Source organism: Lithobates pipiens, unplaced genomic scaffold, assembly GCF_037356315.1.
Source record: "Lithobates pipiens isolate NorthernLeopardFrog02 unplaced genomic scaffold, aLitPip1_a1.2 Scaffold_22, whole genome shotgun sequence".
In the NCBI taxonomy this organism is placed as follows: Eukaryota; Metazoa; Chordata; class Amphibia; order Anura; family Ranidae; genus Lithobates; species Lithobates pipiens.
In genome coordinates, this window is record NW_027507784.1 from 80,612,826 (window position 1) to 80,631,972 (window position 19,147).

General features: G+C 43.4%; 1 protein-coding gene across 2 annotated transcripts in view; it reads right to left on the bottom strand.

Annotated features, from left to right (window-relative positions):
• Positions 1–549: 549 nt before the first annotated feature.
• LOC143923858 (unconventional myosin-X-like) overlaps positions 550–19,147 on the bottom strand; it is a 253,802-nt gene continuing 235,204 nt past the window's right edge. For both annotated transcript variants that reach the window (XM_077447780.1, XM_077447779.1), the window contains 5 exons: positions 18,380–18,516; positions 18,145–18,271; positions 13,895–14,344; positions 8,576–8,767; positions 550–2,457 (listed from right to left, as the gene is read on the bottom strand). In XM_077447780.1, coding sequence (XP_077303906.1) covers positions 2,344–2,457; positions 8,576–8,767; positions 13,895–14,344; positions 18,145–18,271; positions 18,380–18,516 — 1,020 coding nt within the window. In that variant the 3' untranslated portion in view covers positions 550–2,343. The remainder of the gene's footprint in view (positions 2,458–8,575; positions 8,768–13,894; positions 14,345–18,144; positions 18,272–18,379; positions 18,517–19,147) is intronic.

The following is a 19,147-nucleotide window of genomic DNA, read 5'->3' on the forward strand; positions in this document are numbered from 1 at the left end:
TGTGATTGGTCACAGGTGTGTGGGTGCTTGCTGTATTGGCAACATGTAAGGCCCCTTTCACAGTGGGGCAGTGGCTGCATCAGCAGTAATTTTCGTCAAATTTGCGGCGCTATTCGGCCAATAGCGTGGTGCTTTTACCTCCCGCTAGTGGCCGAGAAAGGGTTAAAACCACCTTAAAGCGCAGCGCTATGCCGGCGGTATAGTCGCACTGCCCCATTGATTTCAATGGGCAGGAGTGGAGAATACACCACTCCTTCACCGCTCTAAAGATGCTGCTAGCAGGACTTTTTAGTGTCCTGCCAGCGCACCACTCCAGTGTGAAAGCCCTCGGGGCTTTCACATTGGAGAGACAGCAGCGGCTCGTTCAGGGTGCTTTGCAGGCACTATTTTTAGAGCTATAGCGCCTACAAAGCGCCCCAGTGTGAAAGGGTTCTTAGGAAGATTGAACTTATCCTTCAAGGATTGCTAAACTGCAATTACATTATTGTTTTTGGGTTTTATATCGCTTTAATTATATAAAAAACACACAGCACCACAATCACCAGAAAGTGTTTATACTCAATAATTTATTAGCAATATAATGTAAATGCCGTAACAGTCGGTTCCACCATCCACAGTAAGCGAGATACATTCAGTCCTGGGCACCACCGCCAGCAGCAGCCCAGGGCGCAGTCTAATGACGAGTGGGGCCACACAGGCAAAGTGAGGCCCACCATTTATCAAGCAGCAAGAAAATCTCTCCAGGATTCCCTCGGCCGGCCAGGAATCGGCCCCGATTCCACTGCAGTCTCTGACTAAATTTAGGCCTAAATAATGGAAGTCTAATTGAGCTAACAACAAGATGGCTGCCATTTGGGCAGAAGCAATGGCTGCTGGTGACTTCCTAGGTAATACTCTGGGACATACAATGCTGGAGATAGTTCCAAACAGCCCCATTAATACTGCGATTGTCTAAGGGATAAGAGATGAAATATCGAACGTTAAAATTTCAAGTTAAGAAGAATATTAAATAACATTTTTGTCCAGCCTTTTAAAAGGTGGACACATTTATAATGAGCGTCTAAATCTGAAATGCTAAGTCCACCCACTATTTTAGTTTTAGGGTGGTTTTGGGGGGTTCTTTTGAAGTTTATTGGCAAAATCTCCCAGCCATATCCACCTGCTACATTCTTTACAATACAATTGGGGGGGAGTTATGCTCAATTATTTTACAGCAACAGTAGTGACACACTTTATGGCCACAGGAAGACAAATCCTACTACTGGAGTCCTTTAAAATTATTTAAAAAAAGAAAAAAAAAGTTAGTTGGTGACCCAACCCCATGCCAACCACCCATAACTGAAATGGTTTCCTAGTTGGACAACACTAGGGCAAGACAGATGGAATATTACAAAATAAATAGTATTTTATGTGCTTTATACATTACACTCAAATGGAAAGATCTTGAAAAGAAAAAGTTTTTTCTTAAATAAGTGAAAGGAATATACAAAAACCCTGGGGGGGGGGGGGAAGGTCCTCTAACTATCGAGGGCAGTGCCGGGACAAGATCATCCAGTGCCCAGGGATAAAGATGCCAAATTGCGCCCCCCTCCCCTTTCTTTTAGGGTTTAGGGTGCCCCCATCCCTGCAATAAACCATTGTGCCCAGGGCAGCCTCCCCTTCTGCCCACCCCTTGTCCGGCAGCCTCCCCTCCTGCCCACCCCTTGTCCGGCAGCCTCCCCTCCTGCCCACCCCTTGTCTGGCAGCCTCCCCTCCTGCCCACCCCTTGTCCGGCAGCCTTCCCTCCTGCCCACCCCTTGTCCCGGCCCTGCTCGAGGGGGTAGTCCATAATGGTCCACAGAGCTCATTAATACTGCTAATCTACATGGGATTCCGAGATCTGTCGACCTTCCATTCCATAATATTCTTCATATACTGCAATGTGGAATAAACTCCTGGAATTCTTGCCCTGAGAAGTATTCAGAAGACCAGATAAGCAACAAAAGCTACTTCATATCATATCGTCAGCAGGAAGACAATAGCGTCATAGAAAAGAGATATTTTCATAAGTGGTTCTCCAGAAAAAGGTACCTTGATGGCACAAGGCTTGCAGTCTGCTGTGCAAGGAGGCTACAACCAACTTGGTTTCACGGTGAGATAATAATGAAAATATATAAAAAGTTCCTAGGATCAGAATTACTTTCAGAGCATCATCTGTCCTTCGCATTAAATCAGATGGCTTCTGTCCTCCTAGTCTATGAGTATTGTGCACGTAAACAAGTCTTTGCGTTTCCCTTACGTGAGAGTTTCTGACGCAGATGTTAACCAGTGCATGGCATTCTGGGAGTTCACCAGTAGAGGGCGTCACCTGGCCCAGCTACTGAACTGGCTGTCCTGGCTGGTGATGGATTTGACGCTGCACCGTTTCTTAACAATCATATTAATGTAAGCCCTCATGATCTTGGTGATCTCCCCAACCTAAGAAAATGTAAAAAAAAAAAAAAAAAAAAAAAAAAAAAACACACAATGAAGATACTTAATTTTAGTAAAAACAAGCTTTACATACAAAAATAGTACATGCGTATTAAAGCTGAACCCCAGGCAAAAATGTAATTGCAGAGATAAAATAAAATATATATATATATATATATATTTTTTTTTTTTTTTTATATACACACACATACAGTGTCTTGAAAAAGTATTCACACCCCTTGAAATTTTCCACATTTTGTCATATTACAACCAAAAACAAATTTATTTTATTGGGATTTTGTGTGATAGACCAATAACGTGGCACATAATTGTGAAGTGGAAAGAAACTGGTAAAATGTTTAAATGTTTTTCAATTTTTTTTTTACAAATAAATATGTGACAAGTGTGGCGTGCATTTGTATTCAGCCTCTTTTACTCTGATACCCCCAACTAAAATCTAGAGGAAGCAATTGCCTTCAGAAGTCACCTAATTAAATAGAGTCCACCTGTGTATAATTTAATCTCAGGATAAATACAGCTGTACTGTGAGGCCCTCAGAGGTTTGTTAGAGAACCTTAGTGAACAAAGAGCATCATGAAGGTCAAGGAGCACACCAACATTTTTTTACAAATAAATATCTGAAAAGTGTGGCGTGCATTTGTATTCAGCCCCTTTTCCTCGGATACCCCAAGCTAAAATCTAATGAAACCAATTACATTCAGAAGTTACCCAATTAGTAAATAGAGTCCATCTGTGTGTATTTTAATCTTGGTAGAAGTACAGCTGTTCTGTGAATCCCTCAGGGGTTTGTTAGAGAGCCATGGTAAACATTGGGGCAGTGGCTGCGTCAGCAGTAATTTTCGTCAAATTTGCGGCGCTATTTGGCCAATAGCGGGGTGCTTTTACCCCCCGCTAGCGGCCAAGAAAGGGTTAAAACCCGGCGGTATAGTCGCGCTGCCCCATTGATTTCAAGGGGCAGGAGTGGTGAATACACCACTCCTTCACCGCTCTAAAGATTCTGCTAGCAGGACTTTTTATAGTGTCCTGCCAGCGCACCGCTCCAGTGTTTATTTAAAAATAAATATCTGAAAAGTGTGGCGTACATTTGTATTCAGCCCCCCTTTCCTCGGATTCCCCTAACTAAAATCTAATTAAACCAATTACATTCAGAAGTTACCCAATTAGTAAATGGAGTCCACTTGTGTGCATTTTAATCTCAGTAGAAGTACGGCTGTTCTGTGAATCCCTCAGGGGTTTGTTAGAGAACCATAGTAAACAAATAGCATCATGAAGGCCAAAGAACACACCAGACAGGTCAGGGATAAAGTTGTGGAGAAGTATAAAGAAGGGTTAGGTTTTAAAAAAATATCCCAAGCTTTGAACATCTCATGGAGCTCTGTTCAATCCATCATCCGAAAATGGAAAGAGTATGGCACAACTGTAACCCTACCCAGACATGGCCGTCCACCTAAACTGACAGGCTGGACAAGGAGAGCATTAATCGGAGATGCAGCCAAGAGACCCAAGGTAACTCTGGAGGAGCTGCAGAGATCCACAGCTCAGGTGGGAGAATCTGTCCACAGGACAACTATTAGTCGTCACTACACAAATCTGGCCTTTATGGAAGAGTAGCAAGAAGAAAACCATTGTTGAAAGAAAGCCATAAGAAGTCCCATTTGCAGTTTGCAAGAAGCCATGTAGAGGACACAGCAAACATGTGGAAGAAGGTGCTCTCGTTAGATGAGACCAAAATTGAATTTTTTGGCCTAAAAGCAAAACGCTATGTGTGGCTGAAAACTAATACTACACATCACCCTGAACACACCATCCCCATTGTGAAACATGGTGGTGGCGGCATCATGCTGTAGGGATGCTTTTCTTCAGCAGGGACAGGGAAGCTGGTCAGAGTTGATGGGGAGATGGATGGAGTCAAATACAGGGCAATCTTAGAAGAAAACCTGTTAGAGCCTGCAAAAGATTTGAGCCCATACAAAATTAATGGCTCAAACTGCACTGCATAGAATCACATGCGATTAGAACAGAATCCTGGTGCGATTACTGTCCGAATCATTCGGTTTCCTGCACTGCTCCTGTGTGAACCCAGGCTGAAACCCATAGGACAAGTCTGTGTTCACACAGGAGTGGTGTGGGAAAACGCATGCGATTCAGACAGGAATCGCACCGCTTTCCTGTTCAAATAGCATGTGATTCTTTGCAGTGGGATTTGAGACCATTAATTTTGTTTGGGCTCAAAGCGCACCACGAACGGCATCAGTTACGGATATCGGCGCATTTTCACAAGTACTTGTAAAAATACTCGGTATCAGCACAGATACTGGTATCGGTGCAACCTTAATTATAAATTAATGAAGAGCTGCACTAAAGAGATTTTAAAGCAGTTGTAAAAGGAAGATTTTTTTTTTTTTACCTTTTTTACTCTATACATACCTGAGTCTCGATCCAGCGATGTGCATAAGAGCCGAAGCTCTCCAGCTCTTCATTGGCTCAGATACAGCAGCAGGTCACTTAGAACGTGAGGTGAGAGGCAAGCCAGGAGTACCAGCAGGGGATCCCATAAGAGGAGGATCGGGGCTGTTCTGTGCAAAACTGTTGTACAGAGCAGGCAAATATAGTTATATAATATATATATATATATATATATATATATATATATATATATATATATATATATATATATATAACATGTTTATAATTTTAATAACAAACTAAACCTTTACAATCACTTTAACCACTTGCTGCCCACCATATAGCAATATGACGTCGGCAAAGTGGTTGTGATATCCTGACCGGACATCATATGATGTCTTGCAGGATATCAAGCCACATTGCGGCGATCGTTGTTGCGTCGTGTCAGTCTGACACACCACAACTCCGATCTAGGTAAAGAGTCTCGGACACCACGTGATCAGCCGTGTCCAATCACGGCTGAACACAATGTAAACAGGAAGAGCCATTGATCGGCAATTCCTCACTCGCGTCTGACAGACACGAGTAGAGGAGAGCCGATCGGCTGCTCTCCAGACGGGGGGGCAGTCTCCAGACCTTAAACCCATAGAGAATATGTGGAGGGAGCTGAAGGTTCGAGTTACCAAACATCAGCCTCAAAACCTTAATGACTTGGAGAGGAGCTGCAAAGAGGAGTGGAACAAAATCCCTCTTGAGATGTGTGCAAACCTGGTGGCCAACTACATGAAACGTCTGACCTCTGTGATTGCCAACAAGGGTTTTACCACCAAGTACCAAGTCATGTTTTGCGAAGGGGTCAATTACTTATTTCACCCATTAAAATAAAATCAATTTACAACTTTTTAAAAATGCTTTTTTGGGGATATTTTTGTTATTCTGTCTTTTACTGTTAAAATAAACCTACCATTAAAATTATAGACTGATCATTTCTTTGTCAGTGGGCCAACGTACAAAATCAGCAAGGGATCAAATACTTTTTTTCCTTCACTGTATATGCAAATACCTTTCTATCTACTGCCTGTGTCACCATTCACATTCATGTGAAAATCTTATTGATGGCTGTGAGCAATATAGATCTCTACTGTTAGTGTTTTTTTTTCCTTTGTTTTAGTACAGCAAGTCGGACTTTGAAGGCAGATTGGAATAACAATATTGGTTAAAAATAATATTTTATTGGTACATAAAAAATTATATATAAACATACGAAATATAAAATTTAAAAAGGCATGTGTCCATTAACAACCAAGGGATGATCAGAAAAGAGGGAGTCACATATACCCAGATGATGTTCAACAGTATGACAGAAAAAAAAAAATGCGTGAACCCCTGTGCGTCTACGCGTTTCAATGGATTGCTTTTTCAAGACGCACATGGGGGGGGGGGGGGGGGGGGGGTAGAAACAGGTCTCACTGGTCCAGGCATGTAAAAATGCCTACATAAAAATCTCCCTGGCCGGGCAACAGAACAATGGGGTAGCCACAACAATAATCCAAAGTGGCATAAACAGCCATATAGCTCTAGGGGCAGAGAAAATCCTATATGGTAGGCTTCATAGAAGATAGTAGTCAAGGAATAAATAGCTGCATTGACATAAGTGGTCACTGGAGGTTTGTAAGATCATTATAGCTTGATTAGGATACTGGAGATACATGAAAGTTACATACTTAGCAGCTCCAACTGCATATATCAATAGATATTCTCCCCAGGAGCTGTCATCTGTGATAATATATGGGCACACAAACAGGTGTTGGCCTCCTGAGGATAGATGCAGTTGGAGCTGTTAAGTATGTAACTTTCATGTATCTCCAATATCCTAATCAGATTATAATCTTACAAACATCCAGTGACCACTTATGTCAATACAGATATCGTGTGACTACTATCTTCTATGAAGTCTACCATATAGGATTTTCTCTTCCCCTAGAGCTATCTGGCTGTTTATGCCAATTCTGGATTGTTTTTGTGGCTACCCCATTGTTCTGTTGCCTGCCCAGGGAGATTTCTATGCAGATATTTTTACGTGCCCGGACCAGTGAGACATGTTTCTATACACCCCCCCATCGTGTGTCCTGAAGAAGCGATCCAGCGAAAGGCGTATACGCACAGGGGCTCCCCCCTTTTTTTGACGTCATTTGGGAATATGCGACTCCCTCTTTTCTGGCCACCCCTTGGCTGTTAACCGACACATGGCTTTTTAAATGTTATATTTTGTGTTTATATGTAATTTTTATGTATGAATATTATTTTTAACCAATATTGTTGATCCAATCTGCCTTCAAAGTCCGACTTAGTGGGTTTTTTCTTTGTTTTAATGATTTATACAGATGTGGCATGCGAGTGATAAACCTTTAACTATTGTTACTGTACTACTAACATATTTCTGCGTGTGATGGGCAGCAAGTAGAGTGTTCTAGCATCACCAGCAGATATGTTCCAGGATCACCAGATTACCTATAGTGCTGTACAGTAATAGGCTCTGAGCAGAAAGGCAAAACATTCCCGTTTGTATCTCAAAGATTGTTTTTCAGTTATGCCTGGTGTCTACCCCACTCATGACTGGAGGATATTTTAATCTGGGATATTCATCCACCCCTCCTCCAATCATAGATTATCTTTCATAGAAACTATATTACAACTTATATGATTAGAGGAGGGGGGTCAGAAAAGGCAGGTGTAGTTAGAGCTATTGACGAGTGTGACAGGCCCCTCAGCTCTATTAATACCCACCATACTGAAATATTACGGCAAAAACTGTATGTCTGGATTTAGGTTTCAACGAAAGCAGAAGCCAGCAGCACAAGAGACACATCGCATTGATAGCAAGTCATGTCTCTTGTGCTGATTTCTTATTTTTGACTAAACTAAGGCTTTGATTTATGATTTAAAGAATATGTAAACCCAACCCTCCCAGATTGTAAGCTCTAACGAACAGGGCCCTCTGATCCCTCCTATATTGAATTGTAACTGTACTATCTTGCCCTCATGTTGTAAGTGCCATGCAAACTGCTGGTGCTATATAAGTGTCCTGCTGTTTCTCCTCCCCAGCTCTTATGCAGCCGAGAACAGAGGGAATGTGATTACTTCTATAAATGGTGAAAAATGTATTATATATATATATATATATATATATATATATATATATATATATATATATATATATATATATACACACACATATACATACACATACATATATACATATACACACACTGTATTAGCATATAACACTCACTTTTTCACCATGAAAATCAGGTGCAAATAGCGTGTGCATTATACGCCAATACTTCAATTTTAGCTGCCTTGGAGGGAACAGGGAGGGGAGCAGAACAAGCACCAGATTACATACAGCGAGAATCTCCTGTCTTCTGTAATAGGAAGTCCCATCTCCTGGGCCGCCATTGGACCAGTGCTCTGTCTATCATAGGAGATTCTCACTAAATAGCTGCAAATGGACATTGATCAGGCTGCACTCATGGAAATGGTGAGCCTGCAGATGGGCACTGACCCTTATTTTGCTTCAAAGTTCCTTATTTAAAATGTAAAGTTTTTTTTCCTGAAACTTCCCTCTTAAAATGAATGTGTGCACATATTCTTTAACTGACAAAAGCTTCCCGAAACCCTTTAGCCAGACACAAACCTGAGTGGTTTCAAAGAACATCTCGCGATCATCTACTGTGATCTTAAAGGTGTTGGGCTGCGGAGCTCCAAAGAAGATGATGTGCTCATACTGGAATGTCTCCAGTGGCTTTGGTTCCCCCCTTTTGTAGACGGAGACATTTTCTGCACTGACGCCCAGCCACAGATCATTCGGAAAGCCTCCTTCCTTGTACTGTAAAAAAAAAATAGAAAACAAAACTAAATAAACAAAAGTTGGATATTGCTGCAAAATTAACAGTATAAAATGTTGCCTGCTCCGTAGCTGCAAACAGGTATACCTTAAGCCCTGGGTCACGCCAGTGCAGCTTTGAAATCGCACTACTTCAGCGCAATTTCAAAGCTGCCTGATAAGAGCGATTTTGACGTGCCATCTCACTACAGCTTGTGACTTAAAGCGGAGCTTCACCCTAAAGTGGAGCTTCCGCTCATTGGAACCCTCCTCCACTCCGGCGCCACAATTGGCACCTTTCAGGGGGGAGGGGGGGTGCAGGTACCTGTACAGTACAGGTATCTGCACCCACTTCCGGCATAGATATCTGTAGAAGGTACGCCCCTTTCCGCAGAATCTACGCCCCTTTCCGCAGGTCCCCCGCTGTCTGCTGGGAAACACACGGATCCCAGAGATAGCGGGGACCATCCTTATTGCGCAGCGTGACTCACGCATGCGCAGTAGGGAACCGGGAAATGAAGCCGCAAGACTCCACTACCTGATTCCCATACCCAAGATGGCGGCGGCAGCACCCGAGAGACGATCGAGAGATCGGCTTCGGGTGCCGACATCGCGGGCGCGCTGGGTGGGTAAGTGTCATTATTTTAAAAGTCAGCAGCTGCAGTATTTGTAGCTGCTGGCTTTAAAAAAAACTAAAACAAATGGCGGAACTCCCGCTTTAATTTAATTTTAGTCAATGCAAGTCACAATGAAATTAAAATTACAAAAAAGTCGTGCAGGAACTTTTTTTTTTCTGAGACGCAATGATTTGAATGGTTCCATTGCCGCAATGGGGTGCAACTGGTCATGCAGTTTTTTACTGTCAAATTGCACGACAAATCTCATTGCAGTGAACCAGGGCTAAGGCTTGGTCATCACATGTTGGATCTCTAAACATAACCTATTAGCCGCCTCAGTTGCTGATGTTTGGAAAGTTGATAATAAACGGTGCCTTGAAAAAGTATTCATGCTCCCTGAAATTTTCCACATTTTGTCATGATACAACCAAAAATATAAATGTATTTTATTGGGATTTTATGTGATATACCAACACAAAGTGGCACATAATTGTCAAGTGGAAAGAAAATAATAAAAATGTTTTTCAACATTTTTTACAGAAATGTTTTGTGGTTGAACTAGATGGACTTATGTATTTTTTCAACCTGACTAACTATGTAAATAAACAGAAAAATGTGGCATGAATTTGTATTCAGCCCCCTTTACTCTGATACCCCTAACTAAAATATAGAGGAAGCAATTGCCTACAGAAGTCACCTAATTAGTGTCCACCTATGTGCAATTTAATCTCAGTATTAATTCAGCTATTCTGTGAAGCCCTCAGAGGTTTGTTAGAGAACCTTAGTGAACAAACAGCATCATGAAGGCCAAGGAACACACGAGACAGGTCAGGCATAAAGTTGTGGAGAAGTTTAAAGCAGGGTTAGGTTATAAAAAAAAATATACCAAGCTTTGAACATCTCATGGAGCTCTGTTCAATCCATAATGGAAAGATTATGGCACAACTGCAATCCTACTAAGACATGGCCGTCCACCTAAACAGGCCAGGCAAGGAGAACATTCATCAGAGAAGCAGCCAAGAGGTCCATGGTAACTCTGGAGGAGCTGCAGAGATCCACAGCTCAGGTGGGAGAATCTGTCCACAGGACAACTATTAGTCGTGTACTCCACAAATCTGACCTTTATGGAAGAGTGGCAAGAAGAAAGACATTTGAAAGCAAGCCATAAGGCATTCCGTTGTTTGTGAGAAGCCATGTGGGGGACACAGGAAACATGTGGAAGAAGGTTCTCTGGTCAGATGAGACCAAAATTAAACTTTTTGGCCTAAAAGCAAAACACTATGTGTGGCGGAAAACTAACACTGCACATCACCCTGGACACACCATCCCCACCGCGAAACATGATGGTGGCAGCATCATGTTGTGGGGATGCTTTTCTTCAGCAAGGACAGGGAAGCTGGTCAGAGTTGATGGGAAGATGGATGGAGCCAAATACAGGACAATCTTAGAAGAAAACCTGTTAGAGTCTGCAAAAGACTTGAGACTGCGGCGGAGGTTCACCTTCCAGCAGGACAACGACCCTAAACATACAGCCAAAGCTATAATGGAATGGTTTAGATCAAAGCATATTCATGTGTTGGCCCAATCAAAGTCCAGACCTAAATCCAATTGAGAATCTGTGGCAAGACTTGAAAATTGTGTATAAAGTTTGTGATTCCCACGCTGTGGCTTCAGTGGGTTTTTCTGTGATTAAATTGTCTAATTGATTGCTGCTGCGGTATAAAGTGTAGGTGCCTTTAACTCAATTTATAACCTTTGTACCCAGTGCTGTCTTCCCATTACCAATATTTTTCAGTGCAAGTGAATCTTAAGTGCCAAAACGATATAAGGCATAAAAAATAAACTTTAATTTTTCATGCCTTATATAATTTTGCACTTATGATCCACTTGCACTTATATTATATATTTTTGAAAAATATTGCTGATGGGAAGACAGCGCTGGGTACAAATGTTATAAAAAGACACAGATTGGACGCTCTCCATCCAATCTGAAGAAGCTTGAGATATTTTGCAAAGAAGAATGGGCAAAAATGTCCCTCTCTAGATGTGCGAATCTGGTAGACACATCCCCAAAAAGACTTGCAGCTGTAATTGCAATGGAAGGTGGTTTGACAAAGTATTGACTCCGGGGGGCGCCATACAAATGCACACCACACTTTTCACACATTTATTTGTAAAAAAATGTGGCGAACCATTTATGATGTTCCTTCCATTCACAATGTGCCACTTTATGTTGGACTATCACATAAAATCCCAATAAAATACAAATTTAGTTTTTGTTTGCAACACGGCAAAATGTGGAAAATGTATCAACGGACCCCTTTTGAAGCTAGCCATAACCAGAGAGAATTTGGAACAATTCCTGATGAACTGGGTGAAATTCACACAGGTTGGTTCGATTGAAAAATTGAAGGAGCTGGGCGGAAGAGAGTAAGACAAAAAGAGGCCGCAACACCGCTCCAGGTGATAAAATAGCTGTACTGAAGATCTAGTGCTGGTCCAGTCCATGAAATTAAAGACTGTTAAAGTATGTGCAAAAGAGGTGACCGCACTCCGATCTTCAGAAGTATGAATGCTTTAATCATAAAACTCCACGCATTACATCAATAGACCACGATACAGCAGGACTAGCAGCATGGTTAACATGTATCACGAACCAAATCGCTTAATCATAACCTGCATCTGCATCCAATTAGGGACTGTTTGGGTATTTTGACAATCACAAAGGGAGTGGACTTGCTGGGGAAGTAGTGTCTGTGAATCCCCATCAGGCTCAGCCCAACCAGGTACTAACCTGCCCATCACTGAAACTGTCGGACAGGAGGAATCCTAGTTGCACTGAGAACAGAGGGGGTTGATTTACTAAAGGCACAAAAACTGTGCACTCTGCAAGTGCAGCTGCACCAGAACGTAGTAAATGAGCAGAAGCTCTGCTGACTTCCATCTTCCAGTCATGTGCAAGCACAAATGCAGTGCATTTTATTTTCCTTGCATGTGATTGGGTAATCTTTGCAAAGTGAAGCTTTATCTCATTACTAAGCTCTGGCGCAACTGCACTTTGTAAAGTGCACAGTCTGTTTGCCTTTAGTAAATCACCCCCAGAGTGTCTGTATGGACATTTTGATCTCAGTGCATAGCCACACTCTGTGTGTGGCCCTGATTATTGTACCAGTCTAGAACGGGTACATGAATCTGTTGCCTGCACCAACATTTGTCTTGTGGTGGCATGTTGGAATTCTAAAGACCGTCTTATGAATTTCCCCACAGTCTCTAGTTTTGGTGTCAACATGCCTCTAAAATGGAATATTTAAATAGAGCCAAAAACGAGCAATATTTGCACTATAAACCAGCAGAATGACCAAACTACACCAAGCTTTAATTTAATAGCAAATTCCTCTCCCTCTTCAATGTTTCAAATATCATTAAAGAACTACTACACTAAATGTCATGCTTGGAGTGGCATGCTTTAGAGCAGCGGTTCTCAACCTGAGGGTCGCGAATGCTGGCCAATCTGGAAAGCTGGCCGAGATGGACCTGAAGTTACTGTGTGTACGCCAGAGTCTGTCGGTCTTAGCCAGCGAGCTGTCACTTCCAGGGGAGGAGAGACCACACAGAAGTGACGTTCTGTCACCGCCATCTTGGTACTCTTGTCCGCAGTAAGGCTACAGTTAGAAGTCGGCAAGCGGACATCTTTTTACACCCACCGAAGTCTTGCATTTTACACATATGTTTTACCAGGTTTATATAGTATATAAGCTCGGTTTACTGGTAAAAATGCAAGACTTCGGTGGGTGTAAAAAGATGTCCGCTTGCTGACTTGTAACTGTAGCCTTGCTGCGGGTGAGTGTACGAAGGTCGCAGTGACAAAACTTCACTTCCGGTTAACACATTAGACGGTTTGCTGATTCTGACGAAACACCTGAGTGACTTTGGCAAGTCAGAGACACCAATTAATAAAAAACATTTTTGTACAGCAAATGCCCCCACTGTGCCCAAACGCCGCCACTATGCCCATCAAAACGCAGCCGCTGTGCCATATCAAATGCTCCCACTATGCCATATCAAATGCTCCCACTGTGACCCCTTGCCAGCAGTCTGCCGGCACTTACCCTGTCTCTTAGCGGGGCAATTTATTCATTTGTAACCTAGATGTTCATTTTAAATAAATATTTTGCACTATATATTACAGATTGTTTTTGTGATTAATCACTATGCTTTAAGATGTTAGCTTTGTAAGAATGAAAATACATCCTGCATATCAGATATTTAAATTACAGCAATGAAGGACCAACAAAAATAATTTTACTGTTAGGGGTCCTCACAACTTGGGAAATTTTATCAAGGGGTCACGGCAATAGAAATGTTGAGAGCCACTGCTTTAGAGACTCTAAATTGGGAGGCAAATACTTCACAAGTATGGCAAGCATGCTTGGCATCAATAAATGGGCCAACTACAGTCTCTAATATTTATATGCAAGTTTGATCCCAACATCATGCAGATTTGTAACTGTACCTCCACATCAAAGAGCGTCGACCCGTATCCTGGCCACTCAGTGACAATGACCATATAGTTCACCATGGCCTGGTGCTGAGACATCCCATGCAGCCTGCTCCACTTCTCGGCTATACTGGTACGGGCAGCAGACAGCTCTTCCTTCACCCACATCTCCAGCATCTGCTCCTCCTCCATCTTCTGCTTCTTCATAGAGCCCACTTTGAAGCCACGTTTCAGAGTGCCCTCCAGAAAACTGGTTCTCCTCCTCTCCAGAGTCTGCCCGGAGCTGCTGCTGCTTTTGGTGGCCTGCAGGATCTTGTTCTTTAGTCGCTGCACGGGATACATGGACTCCAAGTTCCAGGAGACCTTACAGAAGTCTCCATGCTGATACTGAAGCCGCAGAGCAGCTAAGTGTTGCAGCGTTTCCTCAGGGGCTGGAAAATGGCCACTTGTCAGACTCTCATGGGCCTGAAAAATCATAAAACATCTAAAAGTTAATGACAGGCATCAGATGACCATTGATTGATCAAGCCAATGATTTCACGTCTCAGAGATCCTGCAGTCCCCAGATACTAATCCCAACGACATTAGTGTTCAGTCATACATTTTTCAGGGGTGTGGCGCTCCTCACTGCCACTTCACCCCACTGAACTGAACTGAACTCCCCCCGCAAACCTGATGCCCTGCAGCTATTGTTGGCTTCCATCCTCTGCCCTCTGCTTTTCCGACCCCCCATTCATTCGCCCCCCCCCCCCCCCATCCCCATCGCCTCTATGTGGCTGCTGGCCTGCTCTCCCACCAGCCAAGTGCAGCCACTGCTGGTGTGGGAGATCGCTGGATAGATGAAGAAGGGAGTGGGGGGGGGGGGGGGGGGAGTGTTGGTAACCAGCCCTCTTCCTTTCCTGAAAGGATACAAAAAGCGACCACAGTACTGATCACTTCTGTATTCATTAATCACTGACGCATAGTAAACTGTGCTTACCATTTGTCAGTTTGTGAATGAAATATAGCGCACACTGTTTACTATATTTAATTTTATGAATGAATATGAGACTCCATACAGACTCCTATCATTCATCCACAGTGCAGTTAGGTTGCAAAGAGACATTGGAGGTCTGTTAAGACCCCTGATGTCTCTCCACCCCCACCCCACCCCAAATAAAAATGTAAAAAAAAAAAAAAAGACATTTAAAAAGAGTAAAAATGTCAAAAATAATATTGTACCTGGACAGAAAAAATGTAAGTAAAGACACAGGCAGTCTCTGTAAAGCAGATCTGCCTGCTCAGCGGGGGATCTGTCCGCTATGTAGAGCCGACAGATGATGCAGCCCGTTCTCCTCTATGGGGCGGTTGGATGGAAATGGACCGCCTGTCCCCCGATCCTCCAGACAGATGGGGAATAGATCCCCCCCCATCCGTCTGGTTTTGGCGGACGGGATAAGATCCGATAGCGGCGGGTGTCAACAAACAGGAAGGGGTGGGACAAATTTAAATGGGGGGGGGGGCACCCGATTTTAGTCATGCCTAGGGGCAGCACAAATCCAAAATACACCACTGCATGCATGCTTAGATAACTGTAATATATATTAGATTTGGACCAGACAGTTTTGGCATCAGAACTTTGGATGCAGAGGACTTGGTGCATTGTACTCCTGTACCAATGTTTTCAGGATAATCTTATTGGTGTGATACTATGGCTTACATAATCTTTTTTGCCATGCTAAAAAGGGGTTACAGCTAAGGTGGTTGACGTTAAAATTATTTACCAAAAAGCTGCGCTAAAACGTGCCCCTGGAAGACGTTATCTTTGACGAAACGGCGTAGGGAGGAGTGGCGTATTGACGTCACCGCGTTCCACGCTGAACCCGGAAGCGACGGGCAGCGTTTATGAAGCCGGCCGGCAAATTTCTTTGTAATACAGCGAATTGTTATTCCTATTGGATGTAAGTGCAATCTTTTTATACATATATTAAACGTAAGAATTACACTATGGCGACCTTTCTTGTCTCTGTATGTGACGGGCAATGAGTGGTGTGGCCGTAGGACCTTTCCAAACAACTGAGATTCATCCTCCCGGCAGGCATGTACTGGCCATTGGGACTACCGGGAGTTTCCCTGTGGGCCGATGGTTCAGTGGGCCACTCTGATGTAAGGGGGCTGCAGATGGGACACTCTGATGTAAGGGGGGTCTGATGGGACATTCTGATGTAAGGGGGCTGCTCATGAGACACTCTGATGTAAGGGGGCTGCTCATGAGACACTCTGATGTAAGGGGGCTGCTCATGAGACACTCTGATGTAAGGGGGCTGCTCATGAGACACTCTGATGTAAGGGGGCTGCTCATGAGACACTCTGATGTAAGGGGGCTGCTCATGAGACACTCTGATGTAAGGGGGCTGCTCATGAGACACTCTGATGTAAGGGGGCTGCTCATGAGACACTCTGATGTAAGGGGGCTGCTCATGGGACACTCTGATGTAAGGGGGCTGCTCATGGGACACTCTGACGTAAGGGGGTGCTGATGGGACACTCTGACGTAAGGGGGTGCTGATGGGACACTCTGACGTAAGGGGGTGCTGATGGGACACTCTGACGTAAGGGGGTGCTGATGGGACACTCTGACGTAAGGGGGTGCTGATGGGACACTCTGACGTAAGGGGGTGCCGATGGGACACTCTGACGTAAGGGGGTGCCGATGGGACACTCTGACGTAAGGGGGTGCCGATGGGACACTCTGACGTAAGGGGGTGCCGATGGGACACTCTGATGTAAGGGGGTGCCGATGGGACACTCTGATGTAAGGGGGTGCCGATGGGACACTCTGATGTAAGGGGGTGCTGATGGGACACTCTGATGTAAGGGGGTGCTGATGGGACACTCTGATGTAAGGGGGTGCTGATGGGACACTCTGATGTAAGGGGGTGCTGATGGGACACTCTGATGTAAGGGGGTGCTGATGGGACACTCTGATGTAAGGGGGCTGGTGATGGGACACTCTGATGTAAGGGGGCTGGTGATGGGACACTCTGATGTAAGGGGGCTGGTGATGGGACACTCTGATGTAAGGGGGCTGGTGATGGGACACTCTGATGTAAGGGGGCTGGTGATGGGACACTCTGATGTAAGGGGGCTGGTGATGGGACACTCTGATGTAAGGGGGCTGGTGATGGGACACTCTGATGTAAGGGAGTGCTGATGGGACACTCCAAATGTATGTGGGCTGGTCTAGATGAAGTCCAGAGCCAAATTTCTGTCCCAGTCCAGCCCTGCCTCCCGGTGGTTTGTGTGCAGAAGGAGTAGTCTTTTGTGGTGGCCATATCTGGTCTCTGTGATGGGGACCAGTCTAGCTGGTAAGCGGCAGTAATATCGGTGGTGGAATTCTGTCTCTGTATCTTGGAGGACACCTTTTCTTTACTGGTGTAGTGTGTTGCACGGGGAGACTACAATCAAAAAGAATATATATTTTTTTTCATACGATATGGATTTTTTTTTGTGTGTAGATGGTGATACGGACTAAGTTTTGCATATACACATTTTTTGAATTATATATTGTTATAATATGGTATAATTTTTATGTTTCACAAATATCAATTTTAGCGCAGCTTTTTGGTAAATAATTAGGTTGACGTTAAAAACCGACTTCAGCCAGAATCCAAAGTAAATTTATTGTTCTGCAGCAGCAAGTCACTTTTAGGCCTCATGCACACTGGGGCTTTTTGTAAATGCTTTTCTCCTGGCAGGAGAAAAGCCGCTTCAAAGACACGCCTAAGCGGTCAAGCTCTTGGGTGTTTATTAATTTAATTGGCCAGAATATTAATTTATTCTGGACATTGAAATTAATAGACATTGAAGAGCTAAATGCTGCTCTCTTAAAACGCACAAGTGATTTTATTTTCTGCCTCTAAACGCCTATTTGTGCATGAATACATAGGCTAGCATGGAAGGGCATTCCCGTGTTTATTGCTGCACTAAGACGGTCACAGCTGGAAGTTCCAGCACTAAACCCTGCCAAAACCCACCAGAGCCGTTGAGTCTAGGTGCAGTCTTAAAGTGGATCATGGGAATTTTAATGACTTAATCAGCTCTGAACAAAATTATACCTGTATTTAAGTATAGCTAATAAAACCATGAATACATATTCTGTGTGTCTTAACAAGTTAGGAATCCCAGTTAATGTATATAGTGCGTGAGTGATGGAAGCCAGATACATATTTTTGCTGAAGAGTTGCTTCATATCTTCCAGATGCCATCTATGAACTAAGACATACCTGCTCAAACATGAAGGCAAATTCAACACCTTCTTTAGGAACGCTCTGCACATCAAGGAAGCAGTAGAGTTTAAAGTACAGATTCCACTGGACGGTCTCTTCCTCCTCCTCTCCGGTGCTGGTCAGTCTTTTGGGGGAGACAGAATGATTAGATGACTAAGAAGGCCACACAATTGTGAAAATCAAATAAAAAACAAACACACAATGTGGGAAAAGTATCAAATAACGCTCCAACCTTTCAAATTTTGCAAGGACATCGGCTACAATTACACGGCTCTCCACCGCTCTGTCCACAACTTTGTTGTGTTCAAAAAGGGCAAACATGTTTCGGCTGTTGTCCATGGAAAGGCCGCGGATTAACTTCTCCACCACCTGCAACAAACAGAACCCAATTCTCATTCAGGTCATCAACTGAAGTGGAGACAATCGGAGTGAAAGCTGAAAATGTACAATTCTAAGAAGAGGAGGAGGAGGAGAGGGGCAAGAAAGAAGAGAAAGAGAGAGCGAGGAAAAAAAAAAAAGAAGAAGGAGTAAAGTACTGTATTTGGTACAACTTTCTGTACTGTTTTAGGGCCAGAGCAGAATTGTTAGCGATAAGAAGAAATGTAAAGTGGAGCAGAAGTGAAAAGAAAGAGAAATGGAAAGTTAGAGAAATGAGAGAGAAAAGGGTGAGAGTGGCAGAAAGAAAAAATAAAAAATAAAAAGGAAGGTGATACAGAAGAGAGAGAAGAGATCTGGGTTCTGAGGAAGAGGCAAGCTTTGAAATGCATTAGCCTGCTGTACTTTTTATGTGACTGTCTCATCATGGACTTAAGTTGTTGTCTTTTATGCAAAGTTATGATACATGCGTTTTTTTGGGAGTATAAAACGTACCTTTTTATTTATTAAAGATATTTGAGAATAATGCACTAGGCCTGTGCACCCTCGGATTTAATTTTTGATTTGAGAGAGAAGAGATGGAGGAGAGAGAGAAGAGGCGGCAGAGCAAAGGAGAGGAGAAATA